This window comes from Apteryx mantelli, chromosome 2, assembly GCF_036417845.1.
Source record: "Apteryx mantelli isolate bAptMan1 chromosome 2, bAptMan1.hap1, whole genome shotgun sequence".
NCBI classification, from domain to species: domain Eukaryota; kingdom Metazoa; phylum Chordata; class Aves; order Apterygiformes; family Apterygidae; genus Apteryx; species Apteryx mantelli.
In genome coordinates this window covers 135,568,482-135,594,899 of record NC_089979.1, presented here as the reverse complement: position 1 = coordinate 135,594,899, position 26,418 = coordinate 135,568,482, and the positions used below count along the sequence as shown (strand labels likewise).

At 39.4% G+C, this 26,418-nt stretch overlaps 1 protein-coding gene across 1 annotated transcript in view; it reads left to right on the top strand.

The window, feature by feature from the left end:
• HDAC9 (histone deacetylase 9) overlaps positions 1–26,418 on the top strand; it is a 507,021-nt gene that overhangs the window by 388,499 nt on the left and 92,104 nt on the right. The window contains exons 18-22 of the mRNA XM_067291613.1: positions 3,748–3,855; positions 17,376–17,431; positions 17,674–17,761; positions 22,152–22,271; positions 22,604–22,701. Coding sequence (XP_067147714.1) covers positions 3,748–3,855; positions 17,376–17,431; positions 17,674–17,761; positions 22,152–22,271; positions 22,604–22,701 — 470 coding nt within the window. The remainder of the gene's footprint in view (positions 1–3,747; positions 3,856–17,375; positions 17,432–17,673; positions 17,762–22,151; positions 22,272–22,603; positions 22,702–26,418) is intronic.

The window sequence follows — 26,418 nt, the reverse complement described above, 5'->3', positions numbered from 1 at the left end:
CTTTACAGAGTATTAGCTTTGCTACACATGCCAATGATTGAGCTATACTAGATGTGCTTGAAAAAGCCTACAACCTACAGTGCTCATTCAGGAAACTCGGAGTGAAGTAAATCCATATGTGTGTTAAAAAGTTTAGCGTTCAGATAGGGCTTGTGTTTTCTGGCTCTTGCGGCTATCATGCACAATCCTTGTTCTTTGAAGAGCTGCTATAGTAATAGATTTTTTGATAACAAAATATGTAGTATGCTTATAGTTTGAAACTGACATTTTGATGATTTAAAAATGTTTCTTCTTCATTTTGGTTAGACATTCAGAATGTTTTCCTGTCTTGTCAATTTTTAAAAGGAATCTTATTGTAAGAATATGTGAAATTAAACAGGAAAAAATGCTAAAATTCTGTATGAAAATCCTAGTATGTACTAGAAATGTTATATTTTCTGTAAATTTTATTTGAAACTTTCAGAAAAAAATTCCTAATGGAGAGTTTTTATTAAACACTGCAAATCACTTAGAGAAAAAAGTAACTTTTTACTAAATTCCATCTGACTTTTTCATCGACTGTGATTCAGAAAGTATCACATTTGTCACCAGCTCATGCATACTTAGCATCTAGAAATAGTGTGATATATATCTGATATATACATGAAGTAGAACCAGAAACCACAAAGAGTCTAATCTTATTCCCTTTACTCATATAAGTTCCAATCATTTCATCTCCTATGAATAAAGCAAGCATATCTAGTAGAATTTTACATAGCTGTATTTCATATACAACATGACAACTGGACTAGCTCATAGCTGTAATTTTAATGGGTTTGCCATTGATATCACAGTATTTCAACAGCAAGTTACTAAGTAAATGCTGAGTGACATCAAAAAAGAAAATCTCTGTTTAAGCGCCTGAAATATTTAAGGCAGAGCAAGACATAGCACTAACAGCAGTAGAGATATAAAATGGAGTTAAAAGAGTGAGATGGCATTTTCCAGATGTGGCAGCGAGACCTTTGGCTGTAAGATCAAAGTTTCACTGGGTTGTTTTACAGGAGATGTTCCTCAGAAATTCAGTTTGAATTTTGCAGGAATATGAAATAGATCTGACATCTAAGTTTATAATACTGTTCCCTCCCATGGTACTTACTCATATCTGTATGTTAGTTTTCCTGTATTATAATTACTGTGCACTCAGATATGCAGCTTGAATGGGCTACCCCTTGCTTTGAGAGTTTAAGATTTGATACATGTAATATCCCAAGCAATCAGCCAAAATATCCTGAATTTCCTGTGCATGTTTAGATGGTCTTTTTTGAAAATTCCTCGGGAAATGCAGTTTTGTTTCCTGGTTGCCCATTTTCTGTCAAGGCTAGTTAAAATTAGGTAGCAGTTGTTCAAGTCGTCTGAGGGAAACTTTGCAGTGAAGATATTTGGCCTTATTGTCCCAGTTCAGTCTCCTCACACTCAGCTGAAAGCAGAAAATGATAAATGCCGTACCCATGCCAATACACAGTGCTCAGCAGTTGGAGAAACTGCCTTCTCCTGTGTCAGAGCAGACAACTGTCTTGAAGGGTGGGTACTTGCAAGCTGCGGTTACAATTTTAACTTAATCGGCCTTCCTGGAAATGAATCATAGCCCCTTTGAGGATGCAGGCTCCTGCTCGTGCCCTGGTGTACGGAGCAGCTGCCACTGAATCATTTTCATCAGCCACTCCTTCATGTTAACCTTAATTTGCTAGTCATAAAAATGGTAAGAAAGTACTTCTTCCCAGCCCTCTTGTTAAAACTTCTTTAAAGAAAGCACTGCACGGTATTTTTCAAACTTTATTATGATTTGATTAAATTGATTTAACCGGTGACCTCTACTTATTTATTTCCTTGTTTATTTTAAAAAGTAAGAATTGATTCACAGTTGCTTTAAAGCAACAGAGAAAGAGCCCGAAGTTCTGCTTAATGTTAAATATGTCTTCAGTTTTTTACTACTTGGTTTCTTTCTTTTTTCTCGTAATATCCTGGACTGCCTATTGATCTGTGTGTGTCTTTGGGAAAGCTACTTCATTTCTTTAAATCTCAGGTTACCAATCTGCAAAACAAATATTATAAATCATCTTGTGTCTAGTTGATGATGCTTAATTATGTTTGTTCAACATTTTGAGAGCCTCAGATGAAAACACAGTGTGCTGTTACTATTATTATTATTCTAAACTTTGCAAGCAAAAGCCAGTCTTCTCATTCAGGTCTATTCTAAATATGAATATTTTCATTTGTTCTGTTGCATGCATACAAAACTGATAAAACTGATAGAAAACTCAGGACAGAACTCTATCACAGAAAAATAAGATCATTTTAGTAGCTGAAATATAATATTATTGTAACCGTAATGGTGAAGACATTTGACAGGTGTAGTGAAGATCAAGCTTCTTTCTGTTTCAACTGACTAATCAGAGAATTCCTCAAAACCTCCAGAGTCAAGTAACAATTGCATCCATTTTCAATTACTTGATTTCTTTTTTTCTTCTTCTTTCTTTCTTTCTTTCTTTCTTTCTTTCTTTCTTTTTTTTAGAAATTAGGAACAGAAGCTTCTGGTTCAAACTAAAAACATGTCGCTGTGTATTTGGAAATTATCCAAATAGCATCTGCCACAGTATTTTGTCTATCCCTAAACATTTTCCTTTTCATGATAAATTTGTATGGTATGATATAGTTAAATGCACTTCCCATGGAGCATCAGGAAAATCTGGTTGGCTGCTTGGATGACTATTTCAGAATATTTCAGAATATCATCTCTGCTTGACATAATATCATACAAGGGATATATTACATTTCCTGTATATCTTTTTGTTTGTTTCTGCAAATAAATCATTACCAAAATATATAGACTTCAAAATAAAATTTTAGCATATTGATTGTAGCTGTATAGCAGGTCTGTTCTGCCATCTTTAAAATATTTTATTATGTACTATTCTTATAAAGTTTTATGTGTGACAATTTCTCATTTAGAATGTGTGAAAGAAAAATTTCTCTGCTTTTAATAAACCACATTCATCTATTATAAAATGTTAGATCCTAAAACCTTTCAGTCAAAATTTATCAGTTCATCAAAACTGGAGATACAACAGAGGGTTTATTTTATTTTATTTTATTTTATTTTATTTTATTTTATTTTATTCTCTTTTCTGTCTATGGCAATAGTTAGTATTGAAATTAATGTAAAAAATTATTCTGATTTCAGTAATTTAAAAATGTCTTCTGCCTGTGTGAGAAACGCAAACTATTATTGCCTTTTCAAACACATAATGATCACAGCTCAGTTTTTTGTGACTCCTCCTCAAGCCAGTAGCCACAGATTTCTTTTAAATGCTTTGTGCTGGCACTTGCAGCTCCTGATTTTTACGCCTAAGTAGGGACCCTCGGTGCGCGTTGCATCCAGTGCTGTGCCTCAGTGTCTGACGGGCCCGTAAGTAGGCCAGATCCGGCCGATGTAATGCTGTTTGTAATGAGAAATCTAAACAGGGAATGGCAGTGAGGCATGACAGGAATGTGTTTCCATTGGAGAAGTCCGTGTAGAGAAAAAGTATAAGCAAAGCCATGTCCAGAAGGCCTTTCAGCTGGCCAAGACGGAAGACTAATGTTATTGTACATTGGCTGTCACTCTGCCAGCCCTCCCTCGCTGATTTGTTTTCTCTTTCCCTCTCTCTCTCCTTCTCCTTCCCTTTCTCTCCCTCTTTCTTCTCTCCCGGCCGACTGTTTGCTCAGGTGGACAGTGACACCATTTGGAACGAGCTGCACTCAGCCGGGGCTGCACGCATGGCTGTGGGCTGTGTCATCGAGCTGGCTTCCCGAGTGGCCTCCGGAGAGCTGAAGGTGAGGTCTGGGCTGCGTTGTGTGTGGGAAAGCGCCGAGGAGGAGCGGCCGCGAGGCTGGGCTGGCGGGCAGGGTGGAGGAAGGGCGAGCGGGGAGGAGGGTGGTCACCAAGGCGTGGTAACCCCAGCAGCTCCCGGGGCAGCCGGCCGATCCCGCCGCCCCAGGCCCTCCGTTCGCAAGGGGAAGTTGTGCCGTCGACGCCGCAAAGTGCTTTCTGCAGCCCGTCGAGGTGATAGGGAGCCGTAGCCCCAGATAAAAGCGCACGCAGTGTGTACCTATCTGGCAAGCTGCTGTGGAATTCCCTTTTGAAGTGATGTTTTTAATATGTTTATTTAGCCACGTGTGTAACCTCAGAATGCCACCCAAAGAGAGGAAAGGTAAATAGTGGGCGTGCAGGTTACGGAGGAAGAGGGAAATTGTTGATTAGGAGAGTAATGAGCCAGAATATGCCTTTCCATGAAACGACTTCAAACTGACTGCACTTCATTGTTCCTCATGCCCTACTTTTTTTTTTTATCTCCTTTCTACATGAGCTGCAAAGAATGATGTACAAAACCCAAATTATCCCCAGTCTAAACAATTTATAAAAGCTCCAGACCTGACGGACTGTGACATTTTATTTGGTATTTTAACAACCCTATTTAAAGGTACACCATATGCACTTAGAATGCAGACTTGCCCCAATAAACATTGTTGGAGCTAACATGTCTCCTTAATGAAATTGTTTATACACTTTCCAGTCCAAATACTAATGGATTCGGTCCTGTTTCCAAAATCGAGAGAGAAATAAATATTTTCGCATTAACATTATACTGTGATTTTTTTTAATTCCAAAAGACAAAGAAACTTGTGGATTTTCTTCTTCTATTTCAGCCTTATTTCAGCCAAAATATGTAGGCTACATATTAGAGGACGGGTCCGTGTATGTATGTGTGTGTGTGTGTGTGTGTATGAAAATATACATATACGTAGTGTGTATAGGTCTTAAATGGCAGAATGTTTGGGTGAAATATATTATTGTATCTTTGAGTCAATCAAATGTGTTTACTAAACTTTCATATTCAGATACTGAAATCATTATCTAGGTACTAAACCAAGCACATATGAATTTTGAAACCCCAAATCAAGGCCAAGGCAATACCCATATGAGACACTGTTTAGCAGGCTTTCTTATGGCCAGTTCATCACCATTAGGCTTTTAAGGCACAACAGGATTCTTTATACAACTCAGAGTGCATTACTCCCATGCAATGGGAAAAATGAACATTAAGTAGGATTTTTTTGCCAGTTTTTAACTTTGACGAATGTAGGACACTCTTCAGTCTTTAAGAGAATGTAAAAGCAAATTCTGATAAGAATAATAAGATTGTGCCTTATGTGCAGCTGACATGATCAGGGTCTTTCACTGCATATCACTACACATTTATGGTGTCTTTCACACTGTGTGAATGCTTTTGGTTGTTTATCTGTGTGTGATGGACAGCTGAAAAGAATCAAACATCAGCCACTCTAAGACCTTAATTGCTACTGAAATTGCTACAGTCTGTAAACATATTTTTTAAATTTAATGCTAATTTGTAGTTTATTCTAAATTTATTGTTGATCCTAATCTGAATCTCTGTCTAGAGCGGAGAGAATTGAGACAGTCTCATACAACCTCCAGTTGAGACACAGGAAAGGCAACTGTCCAACAGATGTACCAAACAGTTAGTTTACCTCAATCATTAAGAAAATAGGTATGGAAAGATTTTGATGTGAAAGAGAATCAGGAATACTCATGTTATTCCTGGTCGGTGTTTATCTAACCTGCTCCTATACTTCTAAGATGAAGTCAAATGATTTATGTGCCAGTATGTCAATTATATGAAGCAGCAATCTGCATGTGGCATTTATAATTTAAAGTGAAAGAAGATGAAAAGTTTAGGACAGGTTATTGGAAATATTATTATGGAAAGGTTACCTATGGAGAAGTTATTCAGGCCTGCCTGGCAGAGGAAAGGCACACTAGTGGAAATTCCATGAGTGTGCTACTCCTGATATCAGCTGTTTTCTCAGGGTCTTCCTGCATTTGCTTTGTCATTGCATCCTTACAAAACCAAGATTTGCTGGCAAGATGCCAACAATACCCACCCTCACATGGTAAAGAAATTTGGGGATATTTTTGCAGTGTATTCTGGGGCTTCCTGCACTGTGTTCAGGATTAAATTTTAGGTAGCTCTGGGTTTTTAGCCCTGAAGATTTCTGTGTTCCAATCTACCTTTAGGACTTTACATGTTGCTTTTCCATCTTGCTGCCACTTTTCACAGAATCACAGAATCACAGAATGGTTGAGGTTGGAAGGGACCTCTGGTAATCATCTAGTCCAACCCCCCTGCTCAAGCAGGGTCACCTAGAGCACGTTTCCAGGAATTTTGTCCAGGCAGGTTTTGAATATCTCCAGAGAAGGAGACTCCACAACCTCTCTGGGCAACCTCTTCCAGTGCTCTGTCACCCTCACAGTGAAGAAGTTTTTCCTCATGTTCAGATGGAACTGTCAGTGTTTCAGTTTGTGCCCGTTGCCTCGCGTCCTGTTGCTGGGCACCACTGAAAAGAGTCTGGTCCCATCCTCTTGACACACTCCCTTAAGATACTTGGAGACATTGATAAGATCTCCTCTCAGCCTTCTCTTCTCTAGGCTAAACAGGCCCAGCTCTCTCAGTCTTTCCTCATAAGAGAGATGCTCCAGTCCCCTAATCATCTTAGTAGCCCTTCGCTGGACTTGCTCCAGTAGTGCCACATCCCTCTTGTACTGGGGAGCCCAGAACTGGACGCAGTACTCCAGATGTGGCCTCACCAGGGCTGAGTAGAGGGGGAGAATCACCTCCCTCGACCTGCTGGCAACACTCTTCCTGATGCACCCCAGGATACCATTGGCCTTCTTGGCCACAAGGGCACATTGCTGGCTCATGCTTAACTTCGTGTCCATCCAGCACTCCCAGGTCCTTCTCGGCAGAGCTGCTTTCCAGCAGGTCAACCCCCAGGTTTCCTCTAGAAACATGTGCGTTGTGCTGGTTAGCTGTTTCAAATATAGGGGAAAAGCCAATTTCATAATGTACTTATGGAGATCTGAGGAGAAGTAAGTGAAGCTGACCACTTCTATATGCATTCATTAAGCAAATATGCATATGGAACAACCAATTGGGGCCTGTACTATGAACACTGAGTGGGAGGATTAAACTGTGATGGGAATCTGGATGAGAAACTGTGATGGGAATCTGGAAAGTTCTGCCACAGCTTCAGAACCTTTGCACGACAAAAGGCCTTCCAAGTGTTGTGCGTAATCTAACAACAGCTCTGTAATGTGTAAACAGCAAGATGATAGCAGTAGAAAATCATGTTGTAATTGTTCCCTGGAAGTTTGCAACCATGGATTGCTGTCAGATGGTGCACTGTCAGTTTGGTGTCATCTTCAGAAGAAAAGTGCATTATGAGACAGGACATAGAGACTTGTTCTGAACTCCCACAGTTTCCTGAGAAGAGCTGCATACCCTGCACCTCACAAAGGCAGTCCTACAATACGCAGCAAGGCCTTCCCACAGGGTACTGCTCCAAAGTGCTGCAGAGGAGACCCGGCTTATCAGCACTGGAGAAAAAGGTTGAACCTGAGTGCCATCTTCCAAAACAGCTATGATGACATAGGGTAACCTCAGAACTTCAGCCCATAAAACTTTCTAGCACAGACAAAACCTGAGACAAGAAGACTTGGAAATGAAAAATTAATATCACTCTTTTAAAATGTGCTTTTCTGACATGAAAATTATCACATTTGTCAGTGGCATTGGGATGAGCTGCCCAAATATTTCTTACAACTTGAGGAATCAATACATATGTTTTAAAAAACAATGATGTGACTTGGTTTTGCTAGAATTAAAATGAATAGAACATGTGTTCAATTAATTTGAAAAACAAAGGACTTACAATACTGGAGACAAATGTCTTCAATGCAATAACTGTAATACAGAAAGTAACAAACATAAGTTGCCCTGTATTGACTGACATCTGACATTTAAAGTCCATTCCAGGAAGGAAAGGACTTTTCAGTTTCCATGCTTATTCAGTCCATGATCTCTACTGACATTGCTTGCTATTGCAAGAGTGTTAATAACGGGTTTGTACTATCGATACATGCCACTAAGAAAAGGATTGAGACTACAGAACCAATTGCCAAAGTCTACAGAACAGTTGAGAGATTCACTATAGATCTGGGCATGAGTCAAACTCGTACTCAATGCAAAAGGTTCTATAGTTTATTCTGAATTTCCTGAGACTAGCAGTCCCATTTCACACAGGTCTCTTCTCAGGACAACAACATTTTGTTCATCTGATTTGGACAGTATTCAAAAACTGACCACGAGTTAGAGCAAGTTTCTCTTCATTGTAGTTCAAATCCCTTGTGAGATATTAGGTTTCTTTGATCTCCCTGACTAATGGGGAAAACATCAGAATGACAGCCCTAAGGATGTAAAACAATATGGTTTACTGAAATTCTACTGCTGCTGTAATAGTAAATTAATGTTTTGGGTTTTTTTTTATCAAGACAAATTATCCCTTATGTGGGGAGTCTTAATCTGGATGTTTCTTTTTTGATTATATCAAGTAGGTAAAATTACCCATCAAAATTAAGGATTTTTTGCTGATATAATGAGCACTCATCTGAGATCCATTTTTTACACTTCAGAGATAATTTTTAACAGAGAACCAGGAATCACGCCAGTGAAATAAGTAGTATGATAAATATGATATTATAGACTCATGTGCTATGCTTTTCTTTTTTTATCTGTTTATTTACATGTGCAAAGAGGCAATCTTGGCAATATTACTAAAGGAGATGAATCTAAAGATTGCATGAAAGTTGCCCTTTCTTGGATTTTATGGAATTTAGGAAGCCTGCTGATGGCTGATGAAGATTTTCTGTCATATGGAACCAGTGCCACAGTTCTCCTGTCCAGCTGTTTTTCTCTATTCACCTCTCCCCATTTCTCATTTCCCTAACAGATTTATGTAGTCAGTTTTTGATACTATGCTGGCTGACTGTAGATCTTTAGAGGAGTGGAGTATATGGAACTGGGTGAATATCATTCCATTTTAATCATTAGAAATACATAGTAAGTAATTTCAATAGATAAGAGAAACCTTATGGTATATAATTACTGGGGCTTTGGGAAGCAATACAGGTTGTGCCTTATATATGATTTCTTGTATGTAGTATATCTCATGAACTTGGAGATTTTGTCTCTATTCCCTATAAAATGGTTAAGGACCATACCTTCAGAAAGAGGGCCTTAAAAAATCTGCATCAGCAGAGAGAAATTTCTTTCCTGGAGGTATTATGGAAAATGATTGCCTTCTAAGGCTGCCCTTCCTCTCTCACATTGTCATAAGAAAAGAGAGATTTGCTACAAGTATGTTGGAAATGGAAAGAGTGCATATGGAGGCTCAGGCTGCAATACATGTGCTGTAGGGACCAAAGGCAGCCCTGCAGCTCATAGCATGTCCCAGGCATTGCTCTGTAATAGTGATGGAGATTTCAGGAGCGGGTGATCTATGGCTGGTTGGCATGGAAAGTGGTGCCCTGTCCTTCCCTGCCTTCCTGTTCCTTCTCAAACCATGGCCATATGCACCAACTGCTCCCCTTACGCTGGCTCTGGTGCTCCTCTGACCTCCCTCCCAGGCACTAGGAATACACAGTTCCACTAACCCCCATGTCAGATCTGTTTTGGGGGGAAAAGAAAGGAGAAGGTTTTCTGCATCTTTGGGCTCCCTTGAACTTCAGATTTTGTTTGTAACTGTTAGCACTTGCATAGAAGATCACTTTTACGGCTTAGCTTTGCCAAATAATTGTTTTTTCTGAAAGAGTTTAAGTTGCTGGTACTTCCATTTGGTTAACTAAATTATCCATATTGATGCTGGCAATTTATGTTGCTGCTATATATTAGGTGTTTATTAACTGGCTAATAACACTTTTAGGCAGCTGAAATTCAAATAGTTGATTATGCTAGTATGATAATTTTCTTAGAATTATACTTTGTTGAGTAAAGTCCTTCAAAATATTATTTGTTCTTGTAATTGTTGTTTTACTGCATGCTGTTTTGTAACTAGTAAATGTGTCCTAACTACTTTTCTAGTAACAAAATGTACATTTCTCTGGCTGTCCCTTAATGTCTTACAACTGACTAGAAAAAAAAAAAAGTTCCAACCAGACATAATTTAAAAAGAGTATACCTGAGAAGAACCTCTTTTTGCAATGGAAGATGACTTTCCATCACAAAGGGCAACTCAGTGCCAGAGCAGACTGTGAAACTACTGAAAATACACAGGAACGCTTCTGAAATGGTTTTCTTCAGTCTCAGATGTTCCCATTAAATACTACTATAGCTGGAATTAATTATTATTTTTTAATTACCCATAATAAGGATTACTCTCTAGTTTACTTTGTATATCCTTTAAATATGTCAACGTTGGCAATGGCAACACTCTGTTCTGTGATAGAAACACATAAGCACCGTATATTTTTGATTTGACAAATTTGAAACAGAAGAGATCTATGCAATAAACTGTCAGGAGCTGGTAGGTTTTGTCTGGTTATTCCCTATTTAAAAACAAAAAAGTCTGAATATTCGAATAAGCAATTTTGCAAAAGAACACTCAAGAAAAAGGGCAAATTAGTTGAAAGAAGACATGATCTGAGCCTGTCTTGAACATCCATTTCAGCTGAATGCAAGTTGAAAGCACAAGCACAAGCCCTTTCTCTTCCTTTGTGTGTGTGTATGTGCGTGTGTGTATATGTGCATGTGCACACATGTGTAGAATTGCCCTGTTGGTAGTCAGGGATCATTTAACAGAATTAAAGTGGTTGAAATGAATTTCCTCATAACCAGAATCTGATATGTTCCTGGGATGGTTCTTTCTGATATGTCGGGTTGAATCAAAAGGAAAATAAATCTCCTGCATTTGGCCATTGTTACTCTGCTGTTTTTTTTGTGATTTCTGGATAACTTAAATTGAACTTGAAATTATCATTCAAAATGCACTTGGTTATCACTGTTCTCAAGGTCTTTGTCACACAGGGCTATAGAAGTAGCATTATAAGGTAAGTTGTACTAATCTAAAGAATCAGCAGAATGAGCTTAATCAAAAAAAAGTCTTTTTATTTTCTAGTATTCTATATAAAAATCCTCCTCAGTCACCTTTCATGGCTCTAATGCTATGTTTTCCTAGAATAAAAACTAAAATGAAGTGTCTTTCTAAAGCCAGAATAAAAGAAAAGGGCTTGAAGACAGATGTCCCCCTGGTCCCATGGTGTCCTTCCTCTAGTCTTGCGTCAGGTCAGCAAATTTCCATGCCTGCCTGAACGGCAGCAAACCCCACACAACTCCTTTGGATACCTAGAAAAATCTCCTTTCTGGGGAAGTGCCCTATGCTCAGGTGCCTCCCAGATGGCACTCCTGCAGATTTTGTCCTACCTCTGTTTCAGCCTCCCTATCTCACTCTCTGCCCTACCAAACTCTCCCTCTGCCATATAAAATTCTCTGTGTGCCCTCTGTTGCTGCCAGGGAAGGCTCAGGCTCCCATCCAGAAGGGAGCACTGTGCAGATGTGCCTTCCACCGTGCAGATGTACACATCTGCCACAAAAGCAGCCACAAAAAGGAGGCATTTCTCCCCACTGCCCAGGAACAGCATTTTATACAACGCATGGCATGTAAGAAACAGTAACAAATGAATGCTTTTTTTACTAGTGTTAGAGATGTGATTGATAAAAGCCATCAATCAAAGCTGCCAATACAACCTTTTAGATAGTACTTTATATTCTTTGCTTTTACAAAGTTACAAAATTACAAATTTTATATGGAACCATCTCTTAGATATTTTATCCCAGTAATTGTGGTTGAATTTATAGCTGAATGGCTATTATTATTTCATATAGCAGTACAATATAATTATATATGTGGTACACATCTTATCTCCATGACCGCTCTGTTTCAAAAACTGTTTGTCTGCTTTTTCTCACTACATGTAGCTGAACAGGCCAACACAATTGTATTTATGTTAGATTACAAGTAGAAGCTTTTCATATATTTTCTCCAGTGCTATATCTTTTCAGAACTTCAAGAACGCAGACAGGGAGCTCTCTGTTTCTGTCATAGAGTTAAACATTTAATGTCCATTTTTTTGTTCTTGGCCACTGCTAGCTTCCTCTGTAAGACAAAATGGTATTCCCTCATGTCCATTATTGTTTTCTTGGCAAATCTACATGGTGCTAACACTGCTCTGTTAAATCATGGGTTCTTGCTCACGGTATGCATAGACCTCTAGGGCCAGATACTGGCTCTTGCTCTGGCAGCATGAATTGTAAACTTGTAAAATTGTCCTAAACAGGTACCTGTCTCAGCCTTACACCAGTCACTCTTATTCTTACCCTGCTGGATGGCATAGGTCAAGATCATGTTACAGCAGAAGTGACATTGAGAGGAATACCATTACCTTCTTCAGGGTACCAGTTCCAAGGGGATCGTTATAGTCAGCTAAAGCAGTTTCTATGAAGAAATGAAGCATTAGCTTCAGTTAGTTGTTCGTGATTTCGAAGTCTGTGCACATTAAAGCAAAAATGAAACTTTTCCATTAAAAACAAGTGGATGACCAAGAACACCATGTTTGAGCAATGTTATTGTTAAGAGTTAAAGGTTTGATAGGCTAAGGAATTTAGACTTGTAGAAAACAGAGACTTCAACAAGTGACTTTGGGATATAGAGCTTCTAGTATGTAATTCAGGCCCTGAGTTAGGTACCTGGTCTCCCTATAAATTGAAAAGAGGTTCCTGAGAAAGCTGTCCTAAACAACCTGTGCAGCTACAATCAGCTTATGCAAAGGACAGTGTTCTCCTGAAAACCTTGCTCTTCATTAGGGATTACACACACTAAATTTTTGACAGCCACTTTTCAAAGGTACGTAGCTATGAACTTCTACATAATTGGAATAAAGGGCATTGCTCTTCCATACAAGAGTATAGAACTTAAAACACAAGATGAGCTTCAATTTGTTCTCTTTTCAACTGGAAGGGATCCATTTTTAAATTCCATATAAAAATGTCCTGTCTTAAATCAGAGACTCAGGGGTGGTTTTTTTGTCCTCTATTGAAGGACACTGCCTTCCAAATCCCATCACCAGTTCAGGTTCACAGGCCGTTATTAGGATCTGATCTTAGATCTTGTATTTACTTTTTCCCTGCTTACACTGGACAAAAAAAAGACAGCAAACTGAAGAAGACTGTGACTGAAGAAAAAAGGACTGGTTTTTTTTGGAAGGCGATATTAAAAAAAAAATAAATGTCATACAATGCAATTGTGTGAATTCAGGTTAAAGAACAAATCAGCTGTATTGCTCTGTGTAGAACAGCAAGGAATCTCTTGCATTCTCAGTGAAAAATAAAAGTGCAAAGATCTAAAATATTATTATTAAGCATTACCTGTCCAGTGACTCTTCTTTGAGCCAACCGAAAGACATATGATTTTACTAGTCTAGCAACAGGCTGAAGCTAGTATGTGCCATTTCACAGCTAGGCTTCTCAGCATTCTTTGGGTGCCAGAATGGCTGTGTTGCTTTTGATCCACTTGAAGTGCAGGCAGAGCAAGCTCCTCCCGTTATGAGATGGGCAGAGTGAGGTTGCACCTTGCCCACCACATGTTGCTCTAAGGAAAAATTGCCTAGCTTTAGTTTTACTTCATTATGTTGTAGAAACACAAGAGGTCAGTCCCTAACCTTGGAGGAACCAACTGCATTATTGTATTGTCTTGACTGCTTGTCTTGGAAAGGTTAAGGCAGAGGTATAGTAGGTGCTGAAGTATGATGTAGTTGAATGCTAGCCCAGCTAGAGAAAGAGATCAACTATACCACTAAAGACAAGAAGGTAGCAGTATGGAGATGTCCACCTCTGCTCATAGGAAATCAAACATCCAGTTATGTATTTAAAGCCATGAAAGAAGATACTTACCTTACTATGGAAAAAATGATAATATTTTTTCTTAATTTCCATTTAAGATCCATCTAAGTGGGTCTATTCGCAATGGACTTTCCTTATAAACTGAAAGTTTGGGCAGACTTCTCTCTGTTCGTTGTCCAAATACGCACAGATCATAGGATATCTCTGTTGGGGCTTTACTCTTTATCCTCAGATTTTAACTAGAGCTAATCATATAATGACACAGACATGAATCCTTCTTCTAATGTTCATGTCTGTCAGTCTGCTTAAAGGACTGTCTACATATAAAGGTGTCTGTATCCTAGTATAAATAAGGCTCTGTATAAAATACTTGAATTTATGTGTGTTGGCTTCATTTTCAACATATTGCTCTGTGTTAGTCTTTCTTCCTTTTAAGCAGATTTTTGCCTTTCTGTCTACTGTTCTGAGCTCACTGTCTGGTATTTAAATATTGCCTAAATAAATGAATTCACATTCTGTTGTGCTAATACAGAGTGTGTCCATGCAAAGCTTGAAACTAGGAGAAACAGAAAGTGTTTTATCAATTGCACAAATGTTGCTGTTAATACTGTAGGTTAACTAGTTTTCAGTGCTTGGTAAAATTTGGTTATTTTATGTGCTTTATCATCAACATAACATATGCATTGTATTAAAAAAAAAACCATGTGATTACTGAACCTGATTGTGATGTAAAACCACACAATATATGGTCACAATATAAATGTACATGTCCTGTATGCTCATGGAGAAACGGAATAGTTAAGCTAAGCTCTGATAGCAGAAAATTAGCCAGCTGTAATGAAATCTGTCAAAATAAGGAAACAGAAAAGAGAAGCCTGAAGAGTATCTGTCATGCTCTCGAAAACAGCACAGTGCCCATTTTTTCCTTCTCTGTATTCCCCTATCAAGTCCTCTCAGAGAGAATCATCTTAATTATATTGATCTTTTGGGATTGCTGATAAAGTTAGACAATAATAAACTGTGAGCTGAGCAGTGACAGCTGTAATTCTTGTAGGGATTTTTTCCAAATACTTACAAATTTTAAGAGAACAAAATACAGCTATGATGACGCTCTCTCTTCAGTAACACCCTCTTTGTGTGAGTATTCTTTTGCTTCTTTATCTGTACTTTTCCCAACATACATTTATTTAATGATTTCATAAATGCTAAAAGAAAAAAAATACATCACAGAATTAACATCTAACTCATACTTTGTGTGCAAAGGAACTTCAAAAACATCTCGAGGGTTAAGGAGTAATGTTTTAGCTAAGAGTGTAAACCTGGTTCAGTTCTGAATAGTGCAGCCCACAAGACCTGACATGAAGCTTGTATGCTCCTAGATCACTATCCTCTATAGGATGGGCAAAAATAAATATATGCAGTTGAATTATTTTAGATAACCAGCGTAAAAGTTTGCTGTTCAAAAATTATGTGTCAGGAAGGATCTCCCCAACACTAGCCCCTGGATCAAAAGACTAAAATCTTGTTGGTTTTTCTTTTTTCAATATGTTAAACATAGGTTTCTTTCCATTTGCACTTTGCTTTGAGCCCATAGAGACTGCATGTCCAATTTTTCTTGAAAAACACAAGAACTGATTCCAAAGATTTATGATTTTAAGAAAAAAAAATAACATGATGAACTTTTGGGCAGCAGCATGTGTATCTATCTTTTCCATTGGTTTCATGGCTGTTTTGCATTTTTTTTCAATTGATGGTGTTTGATCTATTGGCAATTTATATTCAACCACCAAGAATGCATTTCTAAATATGAATGTATATACTTGTTCTATCTTAAGTTTTTCTTTGAAGTATGGACATTTAATACAAATTAAGGCATGATGTTGTCAAATCCCCCAAATTCTTTAAATGACAATCAGCAGAATTATTTTTTACAGATGTACTCCATTTTCATTACATTTTAAGTTTGTTATAGATGGATGAATCTTTGGCTAGGACTCTACAAAACTTTGTAGCTGGTTGCTTGGATTGTGTTTAGCAGCAAATTATGTGAGATAGCCTGGTAATATATTTTTGCTAAATTAAATACCAGTCAAACAGCACAGGTAGATGATTGTGCATGCACACACATAGATTTATAGAACTGTAGGTATGCAGATGCACATTGAATGAATGATATTGATAATTATTAATAATATTGAATATTCAATTATTCAATATTATTGAATAATAATTCACAAAACAAATAGATTTCAGAGGCACCAATGTAAATCTATTAACTTCCATGGTGTTCCTCCTGATTTACACCTGTGTGAGTGAGAGGAAAGTTTAGTGATTATCATGTTTGCTTTAGATGAGTGAAGACTGAAACACTGACGTATCACTAACTTAAGTATATCTAACTGGGCTAATTTAATACTGAGTATTAAAATATAGAAATATTCCATCCTTTCTCATTCTCTCCCCTCCCCTCTGATAATGCAGAGCTTAGTCTCTGTAGCCATATATACATATGGTATTTGTGTGAGGATGCTTGAAAATATAAGTTTGGCTGATATAATCAGGCATAGATTATAACTTCTTGTTTTTATCTATATGTCAATTATCATTAATTTGATATGAAGGATATAGCTAAATACAAAAGAGAACTAACTGACCTGAGCAGTTGAAACAAAGAGTTAATTTGATGGATTAATTGTGTTGTTCCTGAGTACGACTGTTTTAACAGATTGGATATTGTGTCCCTTATGGTGCATTGTTTTTGAATACGTAATCTGCATTTTTGAACTGAGATGCCTTGTCAATATTTCTACATCTTCCTTTTACCTTGTGGAGGGGAAGGACTTCATTTTTGTTTTATCTTCAGTGAATCTGTAGACTAAAAATTCCTTGATCTTCACTGATCCTAATGCTGTCCTTTACGAAAATTTCTATAAAATTCCAGAATGTGTGAGATACTGGCTTTAGGGAATCTATTAAATTTGCAGACTTGGCAGGTTCCCTAGTTTAATTTATGGTCTGCAGAAATATGGGATATTCATTGTCCTCTTTTTCTACTCTTAGGAATTGCATGTGTGTGCATCTGAATTTATCATTTAGTCCATATAGGAGGTAGGGTCAATACTGACTAATCATTTAAAATATATACCTCAAGCTACTTTTAGTTTGAAGTGTCTCTAGCTTGAGCAATGTTAGACTACATGAATTTAGAACAAGAATGGATCAATGGTCTCTGCTCCCTGTTAAGTGTGAATTCTAGACAACAGAATTGATAATGACAGCTTTCTCCTCCTGCCTTTCCCTCCCCTTTTGATCATGTTGTGTGAGCATGTGTGTGCGTGTTTGTATGTATTTGTATAAGATTATATGCCATTTTTCTCAAATATACTATTTTAGCTAAAAATATAAAAGGGTGATTGGACAGAAAAATGTGCTCAAGAGCCTCTAATAGATTTCAATCCTATCTGCCTGCTGCTCTATTTTGCAATGAGTCAAGGTTTTTTTTTTCCCTAAGCTGATAATTGAAAATCTATCTTGTTCTTACAGAATGGTTTTGCTGTTGTAAGACCCCCAGGCCATCATGCTGAAGAATCAACAGCCATGTAAGTACCAGGGAATATTGCCCATCTTGGAGCAGTAAGGTTACTGGCAATCACCTGCATTGTGCATGTCTCTGAAGAACTGTAATTGTTAGCAGATGACTGAAAAGGCTTTCTAGGTACTCCCAGAAGCAGATTTATGGCCTCAGAGATCATATAGCATTTTTTAAAATGCTCTGAACATTATTTATAACTGTTTTCCTGACTGATTTGCTTTCTTATTTCTGTTCTTCTCTATTCCACAGGGGGTTCTGCTTTTTTAATTCGATTGCAATTACTGCCAAATACTTGAGAGACAAGCTAAATATAGGCAAGATATTGATTGTAGATCTGGTATGTATTCTTGCAAGCACCATAATTTCAGTGCACCTAGATGAAAGATAATGAATTTGTATTTATATGTCAGGCTTTCCTGCTTTTAATACCTACAAGTAATAAAGGTGTGCATTTCCTCTGATTTTGGGAACTCATTAAAGCCAGGATGGCAGTACTGAAGCCATAAACATCTATGTTTCACTTTAATGGTGTTAACTGCAATTTAATGAGAAGAAGGCACAGATCAGGGCAACTTTTATGGTCCTTAAATGAATTGATACTTCCACTGTTAAAATAACCCTACAGAACCCAAGTTTACTTTTCCCTACAGAATACAAACTTTAAATAGTCAGATGTGCTTAAAGAATGTTGTTGCTTTGGTAACCAAATTGGCCACTTCCCCCAGCTAGCAATGATTTGACTTGTTGTGTAACTTCAATATTATTAAACAAATCAACAGGTCATTCCCTCTAAGAAGTTTTCGAATCATGTATGCCGGTTTCTAATGGTTCCCTGAAGGAAAGCTACATGATTAAAAATCAGCTTCATTGGATTAGTCTCATATTTTAATAGAAGGCATTCTTACACAATACTTAATAGGTTTAACAAATGGATTATTTAAATGCAGATGACATTTGGCATGTTGTCTATATTATTTTCATGAATAATGAATTGGAGCTCTGCCTTGCACTTGTAGGATCAGCCCAATCCACAGCCCAGGGAAAGTTGAATGCTGATTTATGAGCACCATTTTTGTTTTCCTACAGTTCACGAGGAGGTGTAATAGGGTGTCTGAGAAAGCATAGACAGGAAATGAACCCTGGCATCAAAACCTAACCTGCTACATCTGCACTTAATTAATTTTTGCAGGTGATAAAAGATTTAAAGACAAAATATGTTAAAGGGTTTTTGAAGTGCAGGACTTAATAGTCTAAATCTTGTTCATATCTGCACTGATAATTAAATCTTATTGTGAAGTCATGGCCTTACCATCTAGCACTTTTGTTCAGTTAAACACGCATACTGGTTGTTGAAGAGAAGCAGAGAAAGAGCGAGTGTGGGAGAAAGAAATAGCAAGTGAAAAATGAGCGGTAAAATAACTATATGGGTAACTTAGATATTCTGAGGAAGTTTTTCAGATATTTCTCAGTGTTTTACTATCACCTAGGAACACAATAATTAACTGCAAGAAACCAGTATTTGTGAAAAAAATCACTTCCATTGTATGTTGTATCCATTTGCTGACTTGAATCTTACAGTTCATTGAGTTTTACTACAGTAAATGCTGGCCAAAAGTGAATTCTATGTTTATTCTTGTTTTTGAATAGGAAAAGCCTACTCAATGTTTGTATTTTGTGAATGTTTTTAAGTCTTTTTGACTGTAAGCATTACATTCACTGAGTCAGAAAAAGAAATCACTTCCATTTGACCTGCTCAACCAATAAATACTTAGGAATTCAGCTTCAATTTTGCAAGGCAAAGTTAAATGTGCAAATCATTGCCTGTGCAAATAATTACCCGTGAAGCTGCCTATCCTTACTCGGGAAAGTAGATAGGGAACACTCAGCCTCTCTCTGACTCTATCCCATTGGCCAGAATAACTCAGCTGGTGAAAGGGGGGAAATATGTGGCTGATACAGATTACTTCATTCCCGGAGCAGTTACAGTCCAGTCCTTAGTCTGCTCCATGGTCAGTGCAATGATGCATAAAAATTCATAAGGAACATTTCTTATATATGCCAACTATGGCTAAATTACAATCCAAACTGAATGAATGAATGAATAAGTTAATAGTGATGTCTTTATGTCCATCAAAGGAGAACTTCGGGCATCTGAAAGAAAGAATGGAATTACAGGCATTAGACTTAAAATTAACCTTTAAGACTATATTTTGACAGTGACTAGCACAGCGGGACCTTAGGCTGATTGGCAGCTATACATGTTACTACAATGTAAATGCTAAAATATAATATTCAGTCCCATACATTAAACTGTACTCTAGTTACAAATGAAGAGTAATCTTCATAGCTGCTACATGTGTTCATATATAAATTCTTAGCCTTTTAATTTTTAATCTTTCCTTCATTTTTTTCTACACTAAAGTAAAAGACTGGTTTGTCAGCTTTTCTTTCCTCTTTTCACCATATGAATAAACCTCCAATTTTGAATTGAATTATACACTCTGAATGCATTTGATCTACCAAGGCCAGAATCTGAACATTTCACACATGGTAACTAACATACACAGTCTTAAACAACACAGATGTCTTTTTGTCTAACAAGAGAAATTACTGCTCTTCAAAAGATAGACATCCTTGGTTATCCTTGGTTAAAGTTTAAACAAGAAAGTTAGTTTTGAGATTTGGGCAGACAGGAAAAGGCTCTGCCTACCATTTAATTTTTTTTCTGCCATTTGAAAACTTTTGTGGCAAGAAACCTAAATCCTATGCCAACCCCCTAATATGCATGGAAAATAAAGACTAATCTAAAATCACAAAGCATAGTACTCTTATGTTTTTAGGTATATTCTCTGTAGATATATCTATATGATCAATATAGTTCTTCAGTTTGTTGTTGCATTTCTGGTCCCAAGATCATCCATACTTGCATGTATGTTAGTGTGATCTGGGATCTGTTTTAGAGTAAACCAATTAGTTTGGCCCCAAATGAAAACTGATGTGGTTCTGGGGTTAGTCTGCATGCCACATTTGAATTCATTTGCTGCTCAAAGACCTCTAATACTACACTGGCTGCCTTCAAACCTCCAACACCCTCACATTAGTGTATGCTCCTCCCGCCCCCAAGATGAATTACATTTAATCTCAGCATTATACAATGAGGCTGTGACTTCATCCTCATGTTGTTTCAAACACTTTCAACTGAGAAAAGAAAAGTAATCCTTATAATATTACCCTGGATAGGTCACAGAGGAGATCCAAGTCACGTACAGTGCAGTGCAAGTGAGATTAGATCAATCTGGAGAGCCTGGAGCAATATGGATAAAAGTCATGGACTACCTCAGCTGGCAAAGGGTGCAAGCAATGGGCAGTGCTTGCTGGGCTGCTGGCAGTGTAGACCTAACCTGAACCTTCCTGGAGTCTAGACATCCTGAGGAAAAAGTGACTATTGTTTTTCTAATACTAACTTCAGTTCAGACTTCATAGCATTTGTAAAATAAATACAGTCTGAGTAGTAATGATGCCCTTCAGAGTACTTTGTCTATCATCCTTCTCAATTCTGTCTTAAAATTAGAAATTTTAAATGGATTGACTAAAGGAGGACTAAAGGAGGAGAATTGATAATATCTGTAATTTTTCAGCTTCTTACAAATCCCTGTGCAGAAACTTACAAAAAGGTTTGAAACATTTTTTTACAAAAAATTTTTCCTTTGCCAAAGGACAAGTGCATTTTACATTTCACTTGTAAAATTTCATGTGTACAATAATAGAACTGTAAAAAAAAAAAAAAAAGAAGAGTCCACATCATCAGCTTTTATCATATAGATATACTGTTAGTATTTCTTTCTCAGTATTTTATTTAATGACATAGAATTTCTTTTCACTGAGGTTATATAATGTTTGAAATATGGAGCCTGGCCAAGGTCACTCCTTGACTGTGGAAGGCACCATCCTATCTACCAGATGATTTAATAGCTAATGAGATCATATTCTGATGTCTTAACTGTTGCCGTCATGATTTTGCAAAAATGAAGTATGAAGTCCTTTCTGCATCTGGCATCTCTTTTGATGTGGATCTAACTGCTGAGGGACTGCTAACTGAACTGAATGTTTCAAAAAAGCCAATTTACTCAGCTGGTCGCAAAGCCTTTGACCTCAATAGTGGAACTTGGCAAATCAATGAATACACTTATGTTTAGTGTTCTGTCAAGAATGGTGAAAAAGCTCTGTAAACCATGGATCCTTCTGCAAAATACTAGTTTGTAGTTTAAACATTAGTCTTTCTTCAGAGGCCAATGAGGCTAGTTAATTAAGCCTGAGGGGTTATGAACTGCTGGCAGTTAATAAGTCATAAAATTCCTCCATAAAACAGGATGCTAGATTCCATCACTGAGGCAAGGAGTACAAAGAGCCGGTGTATAAATATCTAATTGTACAAAAGGACTGGGATTTCTCAATGACTGCTCATCTGGAGTCTCCAGGGCCTGCTCGCTATGGTTTCCTGATTTTTAGAAGCCAGTTTAAAAAATGAGTGCATTAAAGAGTAATTTGCCTGAAAGTTCAGGAAGTATGGGGTGGTGAAGGGAGGGGGAAAGGGAAAGACAAAAGGAGGGCAAGGGAGAGGGAGAGAAACAGAGAGAGAGAGAGAGAGAGGGTAAAAGAAAGCAGAACTGAGCTCTCTGCACTGAGTTGGACATTATTACATGTCATCTGTTTTCTTTCTCCTTTAGGATGTTCACCATGGCAACGGTACACAGCAGGCTTTTTATGCTGACCCCAGCATCCTGTATGTTTCCCTCCATCGCTATGATGAAGGCAACTTCTTCCCCGGCAGTGGAGCCCCAAATGAGGTTAGGTTTATTTCTTTAGAGTCCCATTTTTATTTGTATCTTTCAGGTAATTGCATTGCATGATTACCCCTAATTTTCTCGTCCTTCTCTGGTTCTTTAAATTACACCAGATTACCAAATTGTCCACTGGGACCAGGGGACCAGTGTAGAACAAGTGCATAACCCAGAGCAGTCCTTGTCAAACAAGGCTGGGCTGATCTGACATGTTGTTTGATGTTTGTTTCTAAAGTACACTTCAGAATTTTTTCTTTTTATTCCTGTTCCCTCTTTCTCTTTTCCTCCTTCCTCTTCCTCTTCTTCAATCCTTTGGGCATTTTCTTCCTATTTTTCAGGTTGGAAGTGGCCTTGGTGAAGGGTATAATATAAATATTGCTTGGACAGGTGGCTTGGACCCTCCTATGGGAGATGTCGAGTATCTTACAGCATTCAGGTTGGTACTTTTTTTCTTTTAAAGTTACAAAAACTAGTTGTAGAACATAAGCACACGAGTAACAACTACTGCAATTTTGAAAGGAGGAAGAGCGATGGTGAAACTAACTTAATCCTGGTATTTAAAAACTTATTAGGATTAATAAATGGGTTATTCTATTGTTGTTGTCACCCAATCAGAATGAACAACAACAACAAAGTGTTTAACAATTTAATCATTCAATCATTTTGTCATAGTTATATCATGCTGGTAAACTGACTTTGAACTGCTTACTTCCCTACCTACAAAATTTAAGTGTAAGCAGTTATACCAGGCACAAGAAAAATACTTAGTGTTCATGTTGATTCCAGTTGCATGCAAGCATAGCAGATACAAAGCAATGTGAAATATGGTCCAAATCCAGCACTCCTCATTACAGAATCACAGAATCACAGAATCGCTGAGGTTGGAAGGCACCTCTGGAGATCATCTAGTCCAACCCCCCTGCTCAAGCAGGGTCACCTAGAGCACATTGCACAGGATTGCATCCAGGCAGGTTTTGAATATCTCCAGAGAAGGAGACTCCACAACCTCTCTGGGCAACCTCTTCCAGTGCTCTGTCACCCTCACAGTGAAGAAGTTTTTCCTCATGTTCAGATGGAACTGTCTGTGTTTCAGTTTGTGCCCGTTGCCTTGCGTCCTGTTGCTGGGCACCACTGAAAAGAGTCTGGTCCCATCCTCTCGACCCCCTCCCTTCAGATACTTGTACACGTTGATAAGATCTCCTCTCAGCCTTCTCTTCTCTAGGCTAAACAGGCCAAGCTCTCTCAGCCTTTCCTCATAAGAGAGATGCTCCAGTCCCCTAATCATCTTAGTAGCCCTTCGCTGGACTTGCTCCAGTAGTGCCACATCCCTCTTGTACTGGGGAGCCCAGAACTGGACGCAGTACTCCAGATGTGGCCTCACCAGGGCTGAGTAGAGGGGGAGAATCACCTCCCTCGACCTGCTGGCAACACTCTTCCTGATGCACCCCAGGATACCATTGGCCTTCTTGGCCACAAGGGCACATTGCTGCCTCATGGTTAACTTGGTGTCCACCAGCACTCCCAGGTCCTTCTCGGCAGAGCTGCTTTCCAGCAGCTCAACCCCCAACCTGTACTGCTGCATGGGGTTATTCCTCCCCAGGTGCAGGACCCTGCACTTGCCTTTGTTGAACTTCATGAGGTTCCTCTCTGCCCAACTCTCCAGCCTGTCCAGGTCTCTCTGAATGGCAGCACAGCCCTCTGGCGTATGAGCCACTCCTCCCAGTTTTGTATCGTCAGCAAACTTGCTGAGGGTGCACTCTGTGCCTTCATCCAGGTCATTGATGAAGAAGTTGAACAAGACTGGACCCAGTACTGACCCCTGGGGGACACCGCTAGCTACAGGCCTCCAACTAGACTCCGTGCCACTGATCACAACTCTCTGAGCTCTGCCATTCAGCCAGTTCTCAATCCACCTCACTGTTCACTCATCTAACCCACACTTCCTGAGCTTGCCTATGAGGATGTTATGGGAGACAGTGTCAAAAGCCTTGCTGAAGTCAAGGTAGACAACATCCACTGCTCTCCCCTCATCTACCCAGCCAGTCATTCCATCATAGAAGGCTATCAGATTGGTTAGGCATGATTTCCCCTTGGTGAAGCCATGCTGACTACTCCTGATCACCTTCTTTTCCTCCACATGCTTGGAGATGGCCTCCAGGATGAGCTGCTCCATCACCTTTCTGGGGATGCAGGTGAGGCTGACTGGCCTGTAGTTCCCTGGGTCCTCCTTCTTGCCCTTTTTGAAGACTGGGGTGACACTGGCTTTCTTCCAGTCTTCAGGCACCTCTCCTGTCCTCCATGACCTTTCAAAGATGATGCAGAGTGGCTTAGCAATAACGTCCGCCAGCTCCCTCAGCACTCGTGGGTGCATCCCATCGGGGCCCATGGATCTGTGGGTGTCAGGTTTGCCTAAATGATCTCTAACCCAATTCTCCTCCACCAAGGGAAAGTCTTCCTTTCTCCAGACTTTCTCTCTTGTCTCCAGGGTCTGGGGTTCCTGAGGGCTGGCCTGAGCAGTAAAGACTGAAGCAAAGAAGGCATTCAGTAACTCTGCCTTCTCTGCATCCTTTGTCACCAGGGCACCCACCCCATTCAGCAAAGGGCCCACATTTTCCCTAGTCTTCCTTTTGCTACTGATGTATTTGAAGAAGCCCTTCTTGTTGTCCTTGACATCTCTCACCAGATTTAATTCCAAACGGGCCTTAGCCTTCCTCGTCGCATCCCTGCATACTCTGACAACGTTCCTATATTCCTCCCAAGTGGCCTGTCCCCCTTTCTACTTTCTGTATACTTCCTTCTTCTGGATGAGTTTTGCCAGGAGCTCCTTGCTCATCCATGCAGGTCTCCTACCTCCTTTGCTTGACTTCCTACTCATAGGGATGCTCCCATCTTGAGCCTGGAGGAAGTGATGTTTGAATATTAACCAGCTCTCTTGGACCCCCCTTCCTTCTAGGGCCCTAACCCATGGGATTCCTCCAAGTAGGTCCCTGAAGAGGCCAAAGTTTGCTCTCCTGAAGTCCAGGGTTGCGATCCTACTTGGTGCCCTGCTGCCTCCTCGCAGCATCCTGAACTCCACCATCTCATGGTCACTGCAGCCAAGGCAGCCCCCGGCCTTCACATCTTCCACCAGTCCTTCTTTGTTTGTTAGTACGAGGTCCAGCAGCACACCTCTCCTTGTTGGCTTCTCCACCACCTGGGTCAAGAAGTTGTCACCAATGCTCTGCAGGAACCTCCAGGACTGTTTGTGCCTAGCTGTGTTGTCTTTCCAGCAGATATTGGGGTGGTTGAAGTCCCCCATGAGAACCAGGGCCTGGGATTGTGAGGCTACTTCCAGCTGTCTGTAGAAGGCCTCATCGACTTCCTCATCCTGATCAGGTGGCCTGTAGTAAACAGTGTCACCCATGCTAGCCTGCCCTTTAATCCTTACCCATAAGCTCTCGACTCGCTCTTCATCCACCCCTCGGCACAGCTTCATACATTCCAGTTGCTCTCTCACATAAAGAGCAACTCCACCACCTCGCTTTCCTGGCCTGTCTTTCCTAAAAAGCACGTAGCCATCCATGACAGCACTCCAGTCATGTGAGCTATCCCACCATGTCTTTGTAATGGCAATGAGATCATGGCCCTGCGACCGCACGCATATCTCTAGTTCTTCCTGTTTGTTCCCCAAGCTGCGTGCATTGGTGTACAGGCATTTCAGGGAGGTGATAGAGCATGCAGGTTTCCCAGGAGGGGTAAAAGAGGGTCCTCCATAGCCACATCCCATGCGCACTTCCCTGGCTGCATTCACCTGTTGGAGGCATCCTGACTTGAGCAGTCTTTTGCCAGCTACCCTGGCACTATAACTCTCCCCTTCCCCCATCTTTCCTAGTTTAAAGCCCTCCTTACCAGGTTGGCCAACCTGTTGGCAAAGACCCGTGTGCCCCGCCTCGTGAGGTGGATCTCATCTCTCGCCATCAGTTGTCGATCTTCAAACAGGGTCCCATGGTCGTAGAAACCAAAACCCTGTTGCCAACACCAGCGGCGCAGCCAGTCGTTAACCTGGAAAGTCTAATCATAAATCATCTCGCTATGATCCTCACAAATTTGAACAATTGGCATTTTATGTATAGGACAGTAAAGTATAGGTTACTTAGAAGTAAATAATTGTGAA